At 52.3% G+C, this 19186-nt stretch overlaps 9 protein-coding genes across 9 annotated transcripts; 6 read left to right on the plus strand and 3 right to left on the minus strand.

Moving 5' to 3' along the window:
* Positions 1-552: 552 nt before the first annotated feature.
* On the plus strand, positions 553-1447 carry N7474_009287 (peroxiredoxin-like family protein; the record flags this gene model as incomplete). Its single annotated transcript, XM_057200697.1, has 2 exons — positions 553-834; positions 962-1447. The coding sequence occupies 2 exons, from the start codon at positions 553-555 to the stop codon at positions 1445-1447; spliced, it is 768 nt and encodes a 255-aa protein (XP_057048684.1).
* A 163-nt stretch (positions 1448-1610) lies between these two features.
* Positions 1611-2685, minus strand: N7474_009288 (putative cell wall organization protein/glutathione transferase (Gto3); the record flags this gene model as incomplete). Its single annotated transcript, XM_057200698.1, is given in 2 exon segments — positions 1611-1783; positions 1794-2685. The coding sequence occupies 2 exon segments, from the start codon at positions 2683-2685 to the stop codon at positions 1611-1613; spliced, it is 1065 nt and encodes a 354-aa protein (XP_057048685.1).
* Positions 2686-3499: 814 nt separating this feature from the next.
* On the minus strand, positions 3500-5822 carry N7474_009289 (uncharacterized protein; the record flags this gene model as incomplete). Its single annotated transcript, XM_057200699.1, has 3 exons — positions 3500-4428; positions 4480-4757; positions 4807-5822. The coding sequence occupies 3 exons, from the start codon at positions 5820-5822 to the stop codon at positions 3500-3502; spliced, it is 2223 nt and encodes a 740-aa protein (XP_057048686.1).
* An 800-nt stretch (positions 5823-6622) lies between these two features.
* Positions 6623-7965, plus strand: N7474_009290 (uncharacterized protein; the record flags this gene model as incomplete). Its single annotated transcript, XM_057200700.1, has 4 exons — positions 6623-6778; positions 6834-6960; positions 7013-7139; positions 7191-7965. 4 exons carry the CDS (start codon positions 6623-6625, stop codon positions 7963-7965), a joined length of 1185 nt encoding a protein of 394 aa, XP_057048687.1.
* A 264-nt stretch (positions 7966-8229) lies between these two features.
* N7474_009291 (putative C6 transcription factor) lies at positions 8230-10755 on the plus strand (the record flags this gene model as incomplete). The annotated part of the gene is made up of 2 exons (XM_057200701.1): positions 8230-8844; positions 8899-10755. 2 exons carry the CDS (start codon positions 8230-8232, stop codon positions 10753-10755), a joined length of 2472 nt encoding a protein of 823 aa, XP_057048688.1.
* Positions 10756-11236: 481 nt separating this feature from the next.
* Positions 11237-11926, plus strand: N7474_009292 (putative oligosaccharyl transferase subunit Dad1; the record flags this gene model as incomplete). Its single annotated transcript, XM_057200702.1, has 3 exons — positions 11237-11503; positions 11620-11798; positions 11860-11926. 3 exons carry the CDS (start codon positions 11237-11239, stop codon positions 11924-11926), a joined length of 513 nt encoding a protein of 170 aa, XP_057048689.1.
* Positions 11927-12356: 430 nt separating this feature from the next.
* N7474_009293 (putative mRNA splicing factor RNA helicase (Prp16)) lies at positions 12357-15190 on the minus strand (the record flags this gene model as incomplete). Its single annotated transcript, XM_057200703.1, has 2 exons — positions 12357-14275; positions 14332-15190. The coding sequence occupies 2 exons, from the start codon at positions 15188-15190 to the stop codon at positions 12357-12359; spliced, it is 2778 nt and encodes a 925-aa protein (XP_057048690.1).
* Positions 15191-15575: 385 nt separating this feature from the next.
* Positions 15576-16126, plus strand: N7474_009294 (putative prefoldin subunit 2; the record flags this gene model as incomplete). The annotated part of the gene is made up of 4 exons (XM_057200704.1): positions 15576-15615; positions 15682-15772; positions 15839-16031; positions 16094-16126. The coding sequence occupies 4 exons, from the start codon at positions 15576-15578 to the stop codon at positions 16124-16126; spliced, it is 357 nt and encodes a 118-aa protein (XP_057048691.1).
* Positions 16127-17811: 1685 nt separating this feature from the next.
* Positions 17812-18848, plus strand: N7474_009295 (nuclear transcription factor Y subunit beta; the record flags this gene model as incomplete). Its single annotated transcript, XM_057200705.1, has 3 exons — positions 17812-17971; positions 18269-18564; positions 18621-18848. The coding sequence occupies 3 exons, from the start codon at positions 17812-17814 to the stop codon at positions 18846-18848; spliced, it is 684 nt and encodes a 227-aa protein (XP_057048692.1).
* Between the last annotated feature and the right edge of the window lie 338 nt (positions 18849-19186).

The raw sequence follows: 19186 nt of genomic DNA on the forward strand, positions 1-19186 counted from the left end.
TGGTTCAATTTGAGGATTCAGTGGATCATCACGGTCCCATTTGACGAAATATGCTGGGTCGAGTGCCGTCTGCTCTTCGTCCCCTTGGGGATGTTGACTTGAAAGAACGGCGGAATCAAATGCGCAACATCGTGTGCTGTATCAGAAAATCAAATCTAGTTTGCTGCAATGACTAGCCACATCAGCAATTTTCATAGTACAAGGGTTTAACATGACCTGTCTCTGTGCCCCGTAGAGCTCGACTGAAATAAGATTGTACGAACTGACGTGACCTAGATAGTGAGTGGTCAGTAAACACGGGAGATGGTTTCCTTTTCGCTTCATTACGCATCGTAGACCAGACATTTCGGCCGAAAAAGTATGGAAATTAACTATCTGACCGTGAGGGGAAAAGCTCTTACCTATAACCAGGCCTCCTTTGCCGCAGCCACTAGACATTTAAAGATTTGCCATGGTGATCTACACGTGACTACCCTATTTGGCCTTTCCCCCATCATCTTCTCCTAGCACTACGTCACCTCATTCCCACGCATAAAGGAACATATCAGCATCATGACAAGTGAAATCGACTCGAAGCCGTCGGAAGTGCCAAATGGCGGAGCAGATACCACAGCGACGATACCCTCCTCGACTGAGAACAGCAAACCTGTTGATTCTAAAATCGACGCGCGGGTGATCAGTGATGACCTGCCATCCCCAGCTTCTTGTCAGAAAGTCGAGAATTATACGGTACTGGATCGCAAGGGCGATGCTCATCCGTTCAAGAGTCTCTACGATGGGCCCAATTCCACCTCCCGTGTACTAGTGATATTTGTCCGGCACTTTTTCTGCGGGGTAAGCTGTCTATATCTATCCTAGTGGGTGTGATCAAGTTACATACCGTTGAAAGTATATCATTTAATAATGATAGAACCTCTCAGTACGCATGAGTTCACGTTTTACTAATATTCTTCTACCGCAGAGCTGCCAGGAATTCTTGAGTGCCCTCTCAAATTCAATTCAAGCAGAGGATCTGAAACGCCTGCCAGTCAGCACATCAATATCTATTGTCGGCTGTGGCGACCCTAGTCTGATCGATTTTTATGCCACCGAAACAGGCTGTCCATTCCCGATTTTCGCAGATCCAACTCGCAAACTGTATGATGACCTTGGAATGGTAAATACTTTTTCCATGGGGACCCGCCCAGATTATATTCGCAAGAGTCTAGTACGAGGCATCGCCGAATCAATCGGACAAGCTTTAAAGCACATTCCTAGTGGACTGGGAACCAAAGGAGGTGATTCTCGGCAGGTTGGCGGCGAATTCCTCTTTGAGCCAAGCGACAAGGGAGAAGGAAAGCAGGTAACCTGGTGTCACCGAATGAAAACGACGCGTGATCACACTGGAGTCTCGGAACTGGCGAAGGTCCTTGATCCAGATGGGAGCACTCTGCTGCAGAAGGCTTAGGGGCTACCTGAATCGGAGGGTGCAGCCAAATTTATGACCAAAGGACCAAACCTTGAGAGACTCGGGAAGGGTCTATGCAGGAAATCAAATCCATCTTAGAAAAATAAAAGAAAAATGAACAAAAACTAGGCGAGTGATAGTCACAATACTTGTTCTGGTTGGTTTATGAAGGAATCGTGGACTCATATTCCAGCACGGCCGGATGCTTCACCCCTCCCGCTGATAACTTACTCCAATCCCTCTCAAAGCCTTGCTCAACGTCTGGAAATGGGCCCATAGGGGTTATAGCTTTCGGATTAATACCTCCATGGCTTTTCGTATACTGAGTAGGGTCAGCTTGGGTCACAATGGGAAGAGGGAAAGAGAGGAATCACATTTTCTTTAATATGTTTAAAGTTGGTGGATGCCCGCGCTGCTTCCACGTTCCAGTAGATGCCCTTCAACCAATTATTCAAAACCGGATAATCATGTCGGATGGTGCCCAGATTGCACTTGAAATGCTGGACGTAAACCGTATCAAAACGAATCAGTGTCGTATAGAGTCGAATATCCAGCTCGGTCATGTCCGGCCCCAGCACGAAGGGGCCACCATTCCGTGCGATAATACCCTCGAGCTTGTTTAGTGCACCAAAGACGGGAACGACATTCTTGTCGTAAACTTCCTGGGAGGGTGCAAATCCCGCTTTGTAAACCCCTGCATTGACATCCGATTGCATCCAAGGGGTAATGGCGTCAATCTGCGCGCGCAGATGTGGTGGATAAAGATCGACTTTGCTGAGAGATGATGACAAAACCTCATTGAACGCAGAAGGAAGCCAGCGTAACAGCTCGGCACTTTCATTGCAAACCGCCGTCTCGGTCTTCTTATCCCACAGCAGCGGCACGGAGTACCGCCCTTTGTATTCCGGATCGGCTCGGAAATACAGCTTGTGTAGATAGTCGTCTCCGTACAGATGGTCGACTGTCGCGCCGGGATATTCCTCATTGGAGCTGGGAAAGCGCCATCCTGGCCAACCCTTTTCGCCGCCCTTTGGATACGGCTTGACTATGCTGATGTCGATGAAGTCGGTGAGGCCTTTAAGGTGACGCACGAAGTTGGCGCGGTGCGCAAAGGGGCAGAATAGGCCGATGTACAGGTGATAGCGGCCCTTTTCAGCGGGGAATCGGTTGCTGGGAATGATGCCGTGCCATCCGTCAGCTGTCGCGGGATTGTGAATTGAATCTGATTGGGTTGTCATGGTTCGATAGCCTTGAGCGTTCTGGCAAAGTCGGGGAGTATAGTGGAGTTTATGAAAAGGTATTTGTGCAAATAAAGGGCGACCCTGGACCACGAGTTGAATTGATCGATGCATGGAGGGAGTATGTCTCTATCTCTTTAATTGATAACGGACGGCGGAACAATTCCGATGATGTCATCGATGAATGCAGTTATCTTGTACACAACTGGCAATGATCGTTGGTGAGGATATCTAATAGATAGGAAACGGTTGTCCCAGTAATTTTTATAGTCACTGGTGAGACGGCTCTCTCACCCACCAGGGTCAAGTTCAAGCAAGTTTGCATCGCAAAAACTTTTCTTCTCTACCCATTGGAAGACGAATCCCATTCTAAATAACCATTAATAACCATGAAAAATTAATAGTATCACACTTCTAAGCTACTATATCTGCTCTACTTAACATATGAAGGAAAGAGGAAGGTCGGGATACAACATCGATCCGATGAGCCGCTCCATCGCGGAACTTTCGAGTCTCCCGATGCTCCGATCGATTGCGCGATCTATAAACTACGGGATGTATCAGACTCTTTGCGTGGAACACTTACTTTATATTTTTTTTCTACTCTCTGTCTCTCTCTATTATTGACTTCAGCTTCTTTTTCGAGCCTAACAAACACCGTTACGTGAGCGTCGCATATCTTTGTCGTCGACTGTTTTATCTTCTATCTTCTCTCATCTGCCTGCCTTCTTGACCTCCTGAATACACCTTTATCATGCACTCTGAGAGAACTATTCTATTACGATTTGGGCTGTATATGTACTCCCTCTCATGATCAAAACTCCGGCAATGGTGGCATACCAAAAATGCTGCCGTCGGGCAACCACCCATCCAGCTCCATGCCTGTACCAGGCATCTGCGGCTGCCTTTGTGGATCAAAAGAAAACTGTGCAAGTCCAGCTGTTGTCTGCGGGTTCTGATAGCCGTCTGGAATCGACTGGAAGAGAGCAGCATTATGGCTTGCGCCATTGTCTGCAGGCCACATGCCGGCGCCGCTCATGGCAACATAACCTTCGCGAATGCTTCCAATACCCGAGGGCATATGAGCCACGCTTTGAGGAACAGAGAAGGAATCCATAGCGGATGGATTGTGCACATGATCTACGGGGGGCGCTGTTGGGTCCTGGGTGGCGGGCATCTGGCCGGGCACGGATTCGGTAGACGGGCTCGCGGAGACAACGCTGTGTCCCAAATTACTCGATTGAGCCGCATATCGTGCCTCAACACGGGTATACCAGTCGCGGCCCTTGACCGCGACGACGTGGTACCACCGACTGGGAATCTTATAGTTGCCACCGCCGCTCGCCTCACCCAGCTTGTTTGATAGGGCGTCAAGATAATAGCTCACGTTCACGGTGTCCGTGGTGACCACCTCGCTCAGAGCACCCGTGCGCACCGAGAAATGAATCTTCAGAAGCGAGGTCATTGCAATTACAGCGCGGGTATACATATGGTTGGGCATCTTGCGCATCGTGTCCGTGCTGCAGGACATCACGGCGTCGAGCATCTCATGGGCTGCGTGCATCCATTTCATGTTGATATCAATACGGATGGCACTCAGCGGTACCTGCAGACTCCCATCTTCGTCGGGGGTGGGAAGAGTGTAGAACCGGTTCTTGACAGCATCAGGTTCTCGATACCCTTCTCCTATGCCTAACTCGTACATGGCGAGAATGGTGGCGCGGTATTCGAGGGTCAAGGGCACTGTAGGTCAAGATGAGCTTTGGCACCCTGTAACAACGGGACAAAGCTTACCATTCAGCATCTCAGATGGGATCTTTCTTCTCCATTCCTCCACCCGCTTATCGAACCACCGCAGCACAGCCTGAACACGCGATTCGGTCAGCATCGAGACGGAGCTGGTGTCATCCAGACCGAAAGATGCCATTGCTTCGTCGGTGATCCTCTGGAGCTCGAACCACACCGCTAGATGCTGGTCTATACGGTTTGGCGATTGTTCCAAGTGTTTAACGCACTCAGCCATCCAGTTATTGAACTGAAGCAAATTGGGCCGGCGGGTTTTCATGGCGACACTATGCAAGTCGGTAAGCACTCCACATGAAAATAAGGCAAAGAACTAACGTAGATCCTAAATTATAGCACCCGAGAACTGCACGCGCCTGTTCTGCTAGGAGCTCGTCATAAGGCTCGTACCGGCTCTTTCTGTCACCGGACTTCTTGTTCGATACGCGGCGCTTACTGGCAAGTCCGATCTCCAAAGCCATGGTAGAGGCGATGTGCGTATACTGATAAAACTGCAGTTTCAAGGGAGAGTCTGGCGGATAATAAAAGACAATCATGAGCAGCAGCGCCTGCACCAGCTCGAGTGACTTTTCGCCCTCAATAAAGAAGCGTTCCGCATATATTCGAACCATTTCCCGATTAAGAACAGCCGCTAGATTTGCGTCGATGGCGATCGCTGCGGCAGAGATCACGGAGAGGAAGAGGATCGGCTTGGAATGCCGCAGGGCCGTGGCAGTGGTATTTGAGGGCAAAACGACCAGAGGGAAAAATGGAGCGAGTTCGTTGTTATAAAAAGAGACGAGTTGGCCCGCGTCTTCGAGGGAGATGATACCTCGATCAACGACGTCGTCATAAGGCTGGCGCATTTCGGGGCCTGGCGAGAATCTGGTCGAAATATATGGATGGCCAGTATTGTGGCCGGCATTTAGCAGCTCTGGCGAGTAGTCCATCAAACCCGCAGAGCCTGAGGCGTGGCTGGACGAAGGCAGTCGATCCTGGAAGGGCATATCGTCGTCGTTGTCTGCAGGGTCACCGTCACTGCCGTCCGGCGATTCCGGCTCGCTCTCTTCGCGGATACGATCTTTGAGCAGCGAGCGCATCATACGCATCTCTTTCTCCAGCTGGGCGACCCGCGAGTCAGTCCGCTTGCGCGGCCGGCGCCGTTGCGGAGCTACGAAAAGGCAGGCCTTTTTCCCCTTGGCGCATCGCTGGCACTGATTAGGGGTGGCCGGGTTGGGCAGACAGCGGACCTTGAGACTTCTACAAGACTCACAGGATCTGTTCAGCTGCTGCGCCGTGGGCACCGTCGGAGTTGCGCCTGGGTCACCATAGGGAGAAGTGGGCGTCCCTGTCATGTTTCACTTCTGCTAATGGGGGCGGAATGGCGGTGGTGATGGATGGTTCTCGAGTGAGTCAAACAGGGAGGTGCTGTAGCTTATTGGCAGGGGCTATATCGACTCATTGTATCGAACAATGCAGCAGTCATGGAGAGCAGAGCATAGATAGAGGGCATTGACAGATAGGTAAGGTTCCTCGATTGGATCTCCCGGTCAGATCTCTCTTTCGCGAGACTAAGGAACTCGCGACAGGCCTTGGCGATTGAAAAACATGTGAAAAAGGGCCGAAGCTTAAGATCGCAGCAGGGCAATTAGGTAAGGATTTTTCGTCGGAGGAACAGTCGAGTTCACCAGAGGCTTAGAGGCCCATCCCCACAGACGCCAGCTGGTACCAGCCCACCGAGATGTCAGGGTCTACTCCACCGCGCCTGTTCAGGGAGGAACAGGCACCAGAGTCTGTGAACAGAACGGTCAAGTCCACGCGCGGAAGTCTAAGGTTAAACCTGGCGAATCGACATCTCCACCGGGGTGCTGGGCGGATCCACAGAGCTGGCCCACCCCGACGGTTACGCCCGACTCCCCGAATCGGGAGGGCGCTGATCTTAGTCAACTCTCGCTATAAGCTGCCTGAATAAGCAGCGCCCAGGGTTCGGTAAATTCGGTGAATTACTGTACGTTGTGTGCAGTGTCTGTGTACACCAGTATCTGAAATGCAAGGTCAGAAGTCGGTATATTTTATATTGTCCGACCGTTGATGCGAGTATAAAAGCGACGGGTGCCGTAGCTATGGCATTGGTAAATCTAAATCAATTGAAATCATGAGTTCCGAATTACTACAGACCTTCGACGCTGTCGCCACTGCTGTAGAGGCCGGAGTTAGCGAGGAGGACCGCAAGGACCTACTGCAGACATGCAATAAGCTCATCGCCAAGCTGGAGAGGCCCGCAGACACAGCGACACGATTGCTTTTCTCGGTAAGCCGAAATTGTACTAGTGACAGGTTAGTCGCGGGGCTAACGTGGATGTCAGGCACACCAAGCAATGGCTATCAGACTAGGTGTCGATCTCAAGCTTTTTGACGCGCTAGTACATGGCTCGACAACAACTGAGCAGTTGGCTGCAGACACCAATAATAAAGCCGATTTGTTGCTCGTTAGTAAGTAGTCCAGCGATTACTTGATGGGGAAGAGATGTTCACCATCGCCAAGCGAGGATCATGCGGTTTCTGTCTGCAATGTCCGTGGTCAAAGAGACCAAACAAGACAGATATGCGTTGACGCCCTTCGCCACAGCTTTGCAGTCGTCTTCACCGTTGTCAGCTGCATTCATTCATAGGTATGGCTGCTTCATCTCAGAAAACAATGGGCCGGTATTGATATAGACTAGCACACATTTTTTGACTGTGCTGTCGAAACTGCCCGACTACTTCCATCATAATGGATGGAAGAGCCCTGATGACGGCTTCGATGGACCCTTTCAATATGCCATGAGCACCGATGCTCATTATTTCGAATTTCTGAACACCCATCCGTACTACCAGCAGGCCTTCAACACCGTCATGAGTCTTCCATTCCGACGACGTGGCAAGGACTGGTTTGAATTTTTCCCCGTCACAGAGCGCTTACATGTGCCCGGTGAATCCGATGTACTGATCGTTGATGTCGGCGGCAACCAGGGCGAGGACCTGAAGAAGCTCAAAAAGCGATTCCCCGATCTGTCCGGCAGGCTCATCGTCCAGGATCTACCCGTCGTTGTGGAGGGTGCCCAGGACCTGCCACCTGGCATCGAGGCCCACGGTCATGATTTTTTCCAGCAGCAGCCGATCTGCAACTCCAGGGCCTACTTCATGCGTACGGTCTTGCACGACTGGCCGGACAAACAGGCTCGCCTGATTCTGCGACAGCTGCACGCAGCCATGGGCTCGGACTCTATCCTGCTCATCAACGAAACCATATTCCCGGAGTCCGGGGCACCGCTGGGATCTGTGCTGTCCGACATGCAGATGATGGGCTCCTTCGCGTCGCTGGAACGGACAGAGCGGCAATGGCAGCAGCTGCTAGAGGCATCGGGGTTTGACCTCGTGCGAGTTTGGCTTCCCGATGGCTTCCAGACAGACCAGGCCGTTTTGCTTGAAGCTCGTAGGAAGGTTTTAGCCGACTGATACCCATATTGAAGTGACATGCTCGGCGTGGTAGTGGAATCCAAAGGGTTTCTATACCCATCACGTGACGCATTCTAGAACTCCGAGTCTTATCTCCATTAGTCAACCACATCGGCCAATTAGCAATCCAAACCCCGGCCCCAAACCGAGCGATGACTCGATTTCAGTGAGGCGTTGGAACGTGTGCTCGTCTCATCCAAAAGTCCATGCTGTGCAGCTGAAGCATGTGTCAAGCCCGCCCTGGATTCCTCCCATCCCAATACCATGTCGGTCTCGTCAGCGTCCTCCCAGCAGCAGCAGCAGCTGAACCTGTCCCCCGCCGCCAGCGACAATTCCCCGAAAGCCTCGCAGCCCACCTCGACCAACCATGCTCACCCCCCGGCCCTGGACCAGTCCAGCTCGCGTAGCTGTGTGACCTGCCGCCGTCGGAAGGTCCGGTGTAACAAGCGATCGCCATGCTCGAATTGTGTCAAGGCTGGCATCGACTGCATCTTCCCCCCGCCTGGCCGAGCCCCACGGAAAGCCAAACGACCCCCGGATGTGGAGTTACTTTCACGACTGCGTCGTCTGGAAGGTGTGATTGAACATTTGAGTGGCAGTGGGTCAACTGCAGATGCCATCTCGAACAGCTCCGCTACTCAGGCTGCGCCCTCGTCCACCATTCCGTCTACTACTCCGTCCAGCTGGTCTGCTGCTCCTGCCACCACCACCGGTAGCGCACCCCTTCAGTCTCAAGCCCAACAGGGTGGTTGCCCTTTCGAGGACGATCCCAAAAAGATTTCAACGGACAAATTTGGAAATGAATTTGGAAGGCTGGTCATCGATGAGGGCCGGAGTCGATATGTTAACAATCGACTCTGGGCCAGTCTGGGCGATGAGGTATGTCGTCTGTCGAAAGCTACGATGGTGGCTCTGTATACTAACTGATCCTAGATCGAGGAACTTCAAGATATTCTGGACCACTCCTCGTCGGAGGAAGAGGATACCACATCTCCTGAGTCGTCAACAACCTCGGGCCATGAGGGATTTTTGTTCGGCTTCTACTCGCTTTCACACTCTCTTCGAGAACATCATCCCCCTTTGACAAAGGTTTCAGTGCTATGGGAAGCCTACAACGAAAACGTCGCTCCGTTGATTGTCATCGTACACAAGCCGACTGCACGTAATCTGTTTATCGAAGCGGCACAACACCCGGAGACTTTGGACAAGAATTCGGAGGCGTTGGTATTTGCCATGTATCTGTCCGCCATAGTCAGCATGACTCCTGCACAATGCATGAACCAATTCGGGGAGGACCGCGAGATCGCCGTCAAGCGGTACCGGTTTGCCGTCGAGCAGGCGTTGGCAAAGGCGAATTTCCTCAATACCCAAAGCTTGGTCCTCTTGCAAGCTGCAGTTCTTTTCTTGATCGCTGTCCGGCGAGAGGACGACAGCAAGTTCGTCTGGTCCATGACCTCCATCGTGCTCCGCCTTGCCCAGAGCCTGGGGATACACCGCGACGGCACGAATTTCGCTCTCAAGCCGTTCGAGACGGAAATACGCCGACGGCTGTGGTGGCACATCGTCCTGATGGATTCCCGATCGTCTGAAGACCACGGCACTGACCCATTGATTAATGAGAACACGTCTGATACGCGGCTGCCGTTGAACGTCAATGACGACGAGCTTTCTCCAGACATGGTCAATCCACCCGAAGAGCGAGAAGGCTGCACCGACGTGACATTCCTTCTTATTCGCTGTGAGATTATCGGTGCTCTGCGGCGGGCAAATTATGTCTGCCCCGGTAGCAAATTCCGCATGGGCGAAGACGGCCCGTCTATCAATCGTTGTGAACGGATGATACAGGTCATCAATGACCGTGTCGAAGAACGGTATATTAAACAATGCGACATGAATGTGCCTATTCACTGGGCTGCTGCCACGGTTGGACGCCTCATTCTTGCGAAGCTGTGGCTCATCGTTCATCACCCAATGACACGAAGAGACCGCGTTACCCAAGTATCCCAAGCAACTCGCGAAAGCCTATTTATTACTGCGATTGAGGTACTTGAATTTGGCCGTCTCATGGAAACCAACGAGAAGACTGCCAAGTGGAGCTGGCTGTTCCGGACCAACATGCAATGGCACGGAATAGCTTTCGTGCTCTCCGAGGTTTGCGTTCGTCCGATCTGCCCCGTCACCGATCGAGCCTGGAACGCCATCACATCGCTGTACTGGGACTGGGAACAACAGACCAAGCATAAGAAGAGCATGCTCTGGCGGCCACTGGCAGCGCTAATGAAACGGGCTGCAGCAACCAGAGTTAAGCACCAGGAGGAACTACGCTCCCAGTTCGGCTTCACCCCATCCCTCGCCAGCACCAGCAGTGGCTCAAGTGCCTTATGCGAACACCCTCTCCCTCGGATCCATGTGCCCGCCAGCCAACCCAGCCCGATATCTGCGACCCAGACCGCTCCACCACCGTTGCCTGATACCTCACTGAATGTTGATCTCAGCAATGGGCCGTGGGAGGCTCTGCAGGATATCTTCCCCAATACAAATATCATGGCTACTCCCAACTTCTTCGGAGCCCCTCCGCCTCAGGATCCCATCTCTGCGGCAAATGTGCCCACACCGCTGCCGTATATCAATAATACCGTGGATCCACTTATAAGCCAGGATAATATGCCTGCTGAGACTCAGCTCAATTGGGAGGAGTGGGATCAGGTTATGCGGGACTTCCAAATGGAGGTCGACAAGTCTGGGCCTAACCCGTCGATGGGGACTAATGTGACTGAATGGTTTGCATGATTTGGACTGACATGTTTGGTACAGATTGGGCGAGGTGTTCTACTTCTATTTAGATGGGTTTTGTTTATTTGATGATCACGATGCCACGAATTTTTTTGGAGTTGAACAGGGCCCGGTTTACTTTCCCTCCTCTCCTCGGTGTTGTCCCTCCCTCCTCCTTTTTGATCCCCACTCCCGTTTGGTTGACAAATGAAATGTACATCTAAGTATTTAAAAAAAACTTAATGAACGTCATGTCTTACGTATTTTCGCGGGATCATATTGGGAATCAACAAATGCCCTCGGTCATTGTATCCGTCCACGTGACCCAGCGATAACGCAGATCGGCGCAGCTCCATCCAGCTGGCATCATCTTCCGCGTCCCAACCCGCCATTGCCATTCACCCAACGACTCAAATCTCGTCAATTCGCGTCATTCCAAACGCCCTTGAACACCAATTGCTCCTCCCATTCATCTACGCCCGACCCATTACCTCACACCATGCCCGCCAAACGACACGCGGCCTCAACCGCCTCCGCAGCACCAGCATCACCAACACCCAACACCCCAACACCACCCTCAAAAACACTCTCCTCGGGCCCCGCAACCCTCAAATCCAATGCCTCCGCCGTTGAAATCGCCCAGCTAGTGTGGCAGCAGTACCTCTCCTCAACCCCGCAGCGGACACTTCTCCTAGATGCATTCATGGCCTTCCTCGTCCTGGTCGGCGGACTACAGTTCCTGTACTGTATTCTGGCAGGCAACTACGTATGTCTCTCTTCTTTTACTTCGCTCTTGGCCCCCTATATTTAGCAATTGCTATTGCATTTCCTGGTATGTCAACAAGAGAGCCGTAAAGCTAACCAAACACCACTCAAACACAGCCTTTCAACGCATTCCTCTCCGGCTTCAGCGCTGCCGTCGGCCAGTTCGTGCTGACGGCTAGTCTGCGCATGCAAACGAGTGAACCCACTGGACAGAGCAAGCCTAGCTCGAAGGGGAAGAATGCGCGGTTTGCGGAGGAGCCGGAGGAGCAGGGCACTGTGACGGCGTCGCATGAGCGGTTAGTACTTTTCCTATCTCCTATTTGATCAAATGATCTTGTGGCTGACAAAGTTTTATAGCGCCTTCGCGGATTATATCTTTGGGAGCTTGATTCTACACTTCTTCTGCGTCAACTTTATCAACTAGGTATGCGGTGCAAGGTGTGTGGGTGTGCATGGGCACGTTGGTTGTGTTTTTCATGAAGAGGAGATGTTAAGGTATCTTGGGGTATCTTCTCTGTCTCGAAGCTCACGGATAATTCGTGGACACTGCGCACTTCGCGCTGGGGGCCGGCGTTGAGTGCTTGATGTGCTCCGCTGGGTGGAATTGCGTCGTTGATGAAAAGCCTAGGGTTGTCCTGTATATCATCACATTTGCGGAAAATGAGAATGAGACGAGTTCACCAATTTGCATGTTCCCAAAAGTAGTAAGAAGGAAAGGATGTAAATGTAATTGACAGCGGGTATCTATGCAATAAATTCTGTCTCGGATACTCTATGGCCCAAAAGAACATGCTCATGTTTAGGCATTACAGCTCGACCAATCGTGGAGATCGAACTAACCAACCAGTGAATTATCAAAATGCGCGACCGGGTCTCCGAGGTATTTGCGGCTTCTTCACAACGCTTCCACCTCCCGAACCACCGTTTCCACCACCAGGCCGGGAGGAAGATGACGAGGAAGAAGCAGTAAGGCCACCGGGTTTTCGACCGCCCTTGACCAAAGGTTTCCGCACAACAGAGCCCCCGCCAACTTCCACCTCCCTCCGACGGAGGGAGGGATCGTTGCGTGCCTTTTCCCGTTCCTTCTCAGCAGCGGCACGCTCGCGGTCCGCAGCCATCTGGGTTTCGATTTCCATGCGTTTATTGAATTCCAACTCGGTAACGCGGCGTTCGCGCTGCGAGTAGCCTTTTTCCTTGACAGAGTAGAACACGCCGCCGAGTTCGGCGAGCCAGTGGGGGTCTACGGCCGTCACGGTTGACATGTACTCCTTCGCCGTCAGGATCAACTCGTGGTACACCACGTACTCTGGGACGTAGCCGAGGCCATACAGAGCGCTGGTCGGGTGCAGGGCCATGGTGACGCTGGTGCGGAGATTGATGAACTCGCCGATGCCCTTGACGCGCGCTGCTTGGTGGTAGAAGCCCGAGCAGATACACTTGCGAATGAAATCCCAGTCCGTGCCGCAGCTGATGAGCGGCAACTTCTGGACGGTCATGATGTCGTGGAGCTGGTCACGCACTTCCTTGGCGCGCCGGAGAGTCTTTGCATGCAAAAAGTGTTTGACGCACCATCCATCGGAAAAGCCATTTGATTTCCACTGCGTGTAAACATGCAGCAGAGTAAGGTGGTCCGATTCGGGCACGAAAAATTTCTCGCGCGCCGCGTCTGACTCTTCTTGTCGCTCTCTGGGGCGGTAGAAAACGTTTGGCACAGACAGCATGGAGACAATTGTCAGCATTTCCTCGCTGCACTCATACTCTTCTGCGGCCATGATGAGGAGTTTGGCGAGTGGGGGGTCCATGGGGAATGGGGTCATGCGTCGTCCTAGGTGCGTCAAGTCTCCCAGGTTGTCCAGTGCGCCTAGTGACCACAGTTCGAACAGAGAGGTGCTAATGGTTTCTTGCGGTGGCGGATCCATGAAGTCGAAGTCGAGCAGGTCCTTGACTCCCAAAGACTTGAGAAGCAGGACAGTGTTGGAGAGACTCGTCCGCTGAATCTCAGGAATGGTTTGGATGTAAAGCTCGTTCTTGTAGGCGGTCTCGGTGTACAGACGGTATGCTTTTCCCGGTCCAGTCCGTCCGGCTCGTCCCGAGCGTTGGTTGGCGTTGGCTTGAGAGATTGGCGTGATTTGAAGTGTATCCATACCCATGCGTGGATTGTACACCTTGAGCTTCGAGTAACCAGAATCAACAACGAACATGATTCCGTCGACCGTCAAGCTAGTCTCCGCAATGTTTGTGGCCACGATGACCTTGCGCACTCCTGGAGCGGCTTTTTCGAAAATCTTGGCTTGCTGCTCTGCCGGCATCTGACTATAAATGGGCAAAATGCTCAGCTTCGGCGGGTCGTTGAGTAACTTTAGCCGCTCGTCCACTAGCTCGCATGTTGCTTCGATGTCTTCCTGGCCGGTCATAAAGACGAGGATATCCCCCGGGCCCTGAGAGACATGGATGGCTAAGACCTGCTTGACTGCACTGTCCACGTAATCCTCGCAAGGTGTGCGCGAGAAGTGAAGATCAACCGGGAATGTTCTGCCCGGGATGATGAATTCTGGAGCACCACCGTAAAAGCGCGCAAAGCGCTCCGAGTTCATCGTTGCTGAAGTCACGATCAACTTTAGGTCCCGGCGTCGAGCGAGAACCTTCTTGAGAAGACCCATCAAGACGTCGGTGTTCAACGCTCGTTCGTGTGCCTCGTCCATGATTATACATGAATATTTATCGAGATCTGACTGGGTCAGAGATTCTCGCAGGAGAACACCGTCGGTCATATCTAGCGCCAAAAGTGTCAGCAATGCAGGTAATACAGCAGGTCGAAAAGAAACTCACACTTGATCACCGTCTCATCACTTGTACAATCCTCAAAACGAATAGCGTATCCAACTGGCCCACCAAGCTCCACATCCATCTCTTCACTCACACGTTTCGCCACACTCATAGCAGCCACACGACGAGGTTGCGTGCACCCGATCAAGCCAAACTTCGAGTAACCATCTTCGTGCAGAAACTGCGTCAACTGCGTTGTCTTGCCGGATCCGGTTTCTCCTACAACCACCACAACTTGGTTGTCCCGAATGACCCGCAAGAGATCCTCGCGCACGGCAAAGGCAGGAAGATATTCCCGCTGCTCCCGCATGGTTTTGCTTTTGCTGAAGGAGCTGGCACCCCCTCCATCCTTTTTCAAATGCTGAGCAAATTTATTCCCGCTCTTGCCTCCCTTGTAGACCTCTTCGACCGGCATGGCGACAGCACTATCGCCTTCGTCTTCCTTCACTCCCATCAGGTTTCCCAGAGCCGTACCCTTCATCGTAGTCGCCTCTTGCGCCTGCTTCTGACGCTCTCGTTGCTGGCGGCGATCCCTGACGACTTTACTTCCCTTCCGACTGAAGACCGCCATGTCGCTCTGCGGGTCGCGTACAGCAGAGATCGGCTCCAGCTGTTTCGTGAAAATGGTGCGGCCATCGAGGAACGGCGGCCGAAGATCGTGGACCAGCAAGTGGACTCGGGTGGCCTCTTCGTCGTCGACCCCAAAGTCGCCATCAAAGTCACGTCGCTGGGCGACACCGGACGTGAGCATGCGGTTGGTCTCCCAGTTGTCGATGTCTTTGCGCTTGGCGTCGCGTAGCGTTGGTGGGAGCGTCGAGCTCTTCAGCCGCTTGGCTGGAGGACCCATATCGTCGCGAGCCATGGTGAGGGTAATCCGAGGGCAGATCCAGCAGGGTGTTGTTCGCTGGGATCGGTGTTGCTGGGAAGGAAGTTTGCCGCTATCAAGAAGTCCAGCAATTCCTATCGCAGGCAAACACTGCAAACTGATTATCGACAGTCACGTGGTTTTGCCTTTATTTCCCCTTGGCTGGAGGAAAGTGAGACGATTATTTATTTTAATAATTCCGAAGACGATAGGTCTGCTGGGTTGGTTTTAATAGTCTCGGACATAGTCGAATCCATACATTCTAGGCGTGGGTGAATGATACCACTGCTCATAGTCAGTTGCGCCGTCGCCCAAACTCCCTCCACCACCGCCCCGCATCGTCCCTTCACCATCTTTTTGTCCAATCGCTCAACAAGCCACCATGTCGAGCCAGCAGCAGGTGGACCCGAAGAGGCAACAGGGTATAACTGATCCTCAACTCCCAAGTATGAGCCTACGGTTAGACTAACAATCCACCCTACGCCCAGAGCTCCAGCACCAGTACGGCAACTTCAAGAATATCCTGCAACAACTCGCGCAGAAGATCGGAGATATCGAGCAGGAGGCAGAGGAGCACAAGTGAGTAGATGGTTGACTAACGAACCCCCACCAAGCCCTCTAATTGCTAACTCTTCGTCTGGATAGACTCGTGGTCGAGACGTTGGAACCTCTCCCCCAAGACCGCAAATGCTTTCGAATGGTGAACGGCGTGCTGGTCGAACGCACTGTTAAGGATGTACTCCCGCTCCTCAAGACCAACTCGGACGGACTGAAGCAAGTGCTGGAAGAAATGCTCAAGCAATACAAGACCAAGCAATCGGAGTTGGATTCGTGGAAGGTACGTACTGTCAATGATCAAACCGGAACATTCAGAGTCGCTAACCCTGCTCGTGCTTGCAGAAAAAGAATAATATCCAGGTGGTGCAGCCCTGAGGGTATCTTGTCGTGTGTCTGTTGATGTATATTTGATCTCCGCTTCGTCTCCGACCAGGCGATTATTGGCGTTTCCGGGGGCCGGGAAAAAGAGTAGACATAGTCAATGCAGCGCTGTTTCTCGAGTTACGATGACCTCCTCCGCGTAGACCGGGTTTTGTCTATGGCCCGTCTTTCGATACAGCTTGAATATCAGATTACTAGTGTGATATTGCCCGTCCTCGCGGGTTCCATTCCCGGGTTTTCCAATCTATTGAAAAGCAATGCCCCGAGGTCATTAAATATCCTTCCGTCATAATTCCTAGAATGTATCGGGCCACGAATTTTTGGGTAATTCTCACTCCTTCGACACCGAGGTCACCAAGAATCTTTGCTGGTCCCAAATCTGTCCATATTTTGAACAGTTCTTTGTTCATTAATGTCGTACCCATCATTCCTGCCACATTGACGCCTGAGATTTTTGTCTTGTCGCCCTATTTCTGCAGCCTCTGGTGCCTAACAGTCTAACAGTGAAGTACCGTTGGGCCCTGGAGAAGACAGGGTTAGGTCGGGGTGCAGGATTCTATAGTCCCACGTACATAGCTCTTCCACCACGACTGCCGTATCATCATAGACCATGTCCAAAAAAGTGCCTCTTAATTAAAGAATCACTGCAATAGACTAACTGTTCCTATCAATTCCCAATAAACTACTGTAGCACTCTCTTTTCCTTCGATATGATTACCGCCCTCACGGTACTGAGATAACCGTATCTGCCGTACTGCTGCCTGAGGTGTCACTCTCCATGACTGATCTCGCTCTCGTTCTGTGCCTCACTCTCTCCCCTCTTCCAGCTTCCCCCCTGGCGACATCTTCATCCGCTGAATTCCGCCGTTGATTCTATTTTCATCCAAGAAATCGCTGTTCACGGTGGTGCTTGATTACTAGGCGTGGGCCATCTTGCGACCCTTCCACTTTACAGTTGCCCGCCAGCCAACCCGAAGGCGTCCTTCGATCTGCCATCTGGTTCGCCAATTGCCCTCAAGCAGTTAAGAGGGGCCCCCAGTCAAGCTCATCGGACTCATCGGCACCAGTCCCGATCTCGGGCCCAAGCGAATCGGGTTTCGTACATTTTGTGTTTTTGATACAGTTCTACAAAGGTAGCTCTTCCTTTTCCCCCTGGCCCTGCGCAACGTGCCACACCACACCGTTTGGGCTGCCCACCTTTGACCCACCGTTGTTCCCGCGTTGCATTCCCGCGTCACCCCATCGCCTCTCCCACCATCCCCAAGCTCTCTTTCGGTTTAGTCATTTTTCAAGGCGCAGAATTGACGTTGTCACTGCATCGGTTAGTGCGACGTGACTATCTACCCTAGTGCTCTCGAACCCCTTCTTGTCTTCTTCAGGAATCCATACTATTTCCGGGACACGACTAATCGGGTGTCATTGCGCGCGTCGCAAGTTTACAGAGCTGCAGCACATTTCAGTCACATCATCGGCTGACAACCCTCGTTAAGGCTACCGTGAAGCGCTTTGCTGCCCAGTCATCCCCGCTCCCTGTTTCAACTCGGCGACCCTGAGTTGTTGGACGAATCCCGACTCGACCGCACACCAGCCCCCCTCGAGTCTGACGTGGTCTGCCAGCAGACAAGCCAAGCCTTGACGCCCAAAGTTACTACCCGCTGCACGTATCCAGACCACTCATAATGTCGTCGACCTCTCCGTCGAAGGAGCCCGAGGTGGACGCCGAAGCGCAATCGGGCGAAGACCACGACCAGCAGATGGATAAGGAACAAGATCTGCAAGGCCAGGGCCATCCCGATTTCGAGGTGAAAGAGCAGGATCGGTGGCTTCCGATTGCAAACGGTGAGTTGCGTTTCCTTGCAGCTTGCTCTTGTCCTGATTTGCGCGTACCTGGGCTCTGCATCTACATTCTTATTCCCCTGCGTCTTGTACCTTCTTCGCGTGCGACCATATCTACAATACGACAACTTCTGCTCGTCGCGATCTGGGAAAATAATTCGCACCACGGATATCTTTCCGATAAAGTGGTTCACTACCTCTGCTTGCCGCGCTTTTGCTCCTAGTCATTGATCCCCCCTCATTTTTGACATGCGACCCGAGACTCGAGTTATGATATGCTGATTTCAATCCCTTGTTCAGTCGCGCGTATTATGAAGCTCGCTCTCCCCGAAAACGCGAAAATCGCAAAAGAAGCCAAGGAGTGCATGCAGGAATGCGTGAGCGAGTTCATCTCGTTCATCACCAGCGAAGGTAGCTATTTTATCCCCACCTTTTTCATGATCAGTTCTAACTTTAACTGTTTCGCAGCTTCGGAAAAGTGCCAGCAGGAGAAACGCAAGACCGTCAACGGCGAAGATATTTTGTTTGCGATGACCTCCCTTGGCTTTGAGAACTATGCCGAGGCCCTCAAGATCTATCTGTCCAAGTACCGCGAGGTAAGATATGCTCACCCATAATTTGGAACTATAAGTTAATCATCTGATTCTTCTAGACCCAATCCGCGCGAGGTGATAACCAGAACAGGCCCGCTAGCAGTGGTTATGGCGCCGGTGGTCCTGCTCAGGGTCGCCCAGGAGCGCCGGGTTTCCCCGAAGGCCCAGATAGTGCAAACAACATCTTGAACCCCAACATGGACCCTTCGGAGCAGGATCCCTCCGCGTATGGTTACCCGCCGATGGTCGGTCAGCCCCACAATGGGGCCGGCGGAGAGTCCTACTAAAGGCCGCCTGTTTTGATTCCAATGGGAAGACCACGATCTGGGCACGGCCAGGTGTTTCCCACTGGAGGCGTGTCTGGTTTCTCTTTCTTCGATGTCTATCTGCAACCCTCTCTGACGCGGTGGGCTCATAAGGTTTGGACCGGAGTTTATACAGTTGAATGCGACGGACTTCTTCCGGGAGGACTCGTCCTCCTCGGCTTTTTTTGTGTTTTACAGTTTTGGCGGCACACCTCGTACACGCCCTATTGATTGTCTCTTTTTTTTTCGGCGTTAGTTCTGCGTCTGGGATCTACGGGATGGCGGACACAGTGATCTGCGAGCAATTATTTGTATCTATC

Source organism: Penicillium riverlandense (genome assembly GCF_028828495.1).
Source record: "Penicillium riverlandense strain IBT 135883 chromosome Unknown utg000008l_segment0_segment0, whole genome shotgun sequence".
Lineage (NCBI taxonomy): Eukaryota > Fungi > Ascomycota > Eurotiomycetes > Eurotiales > Aspergillaceae > Penicillium > Penicillium riverlandense.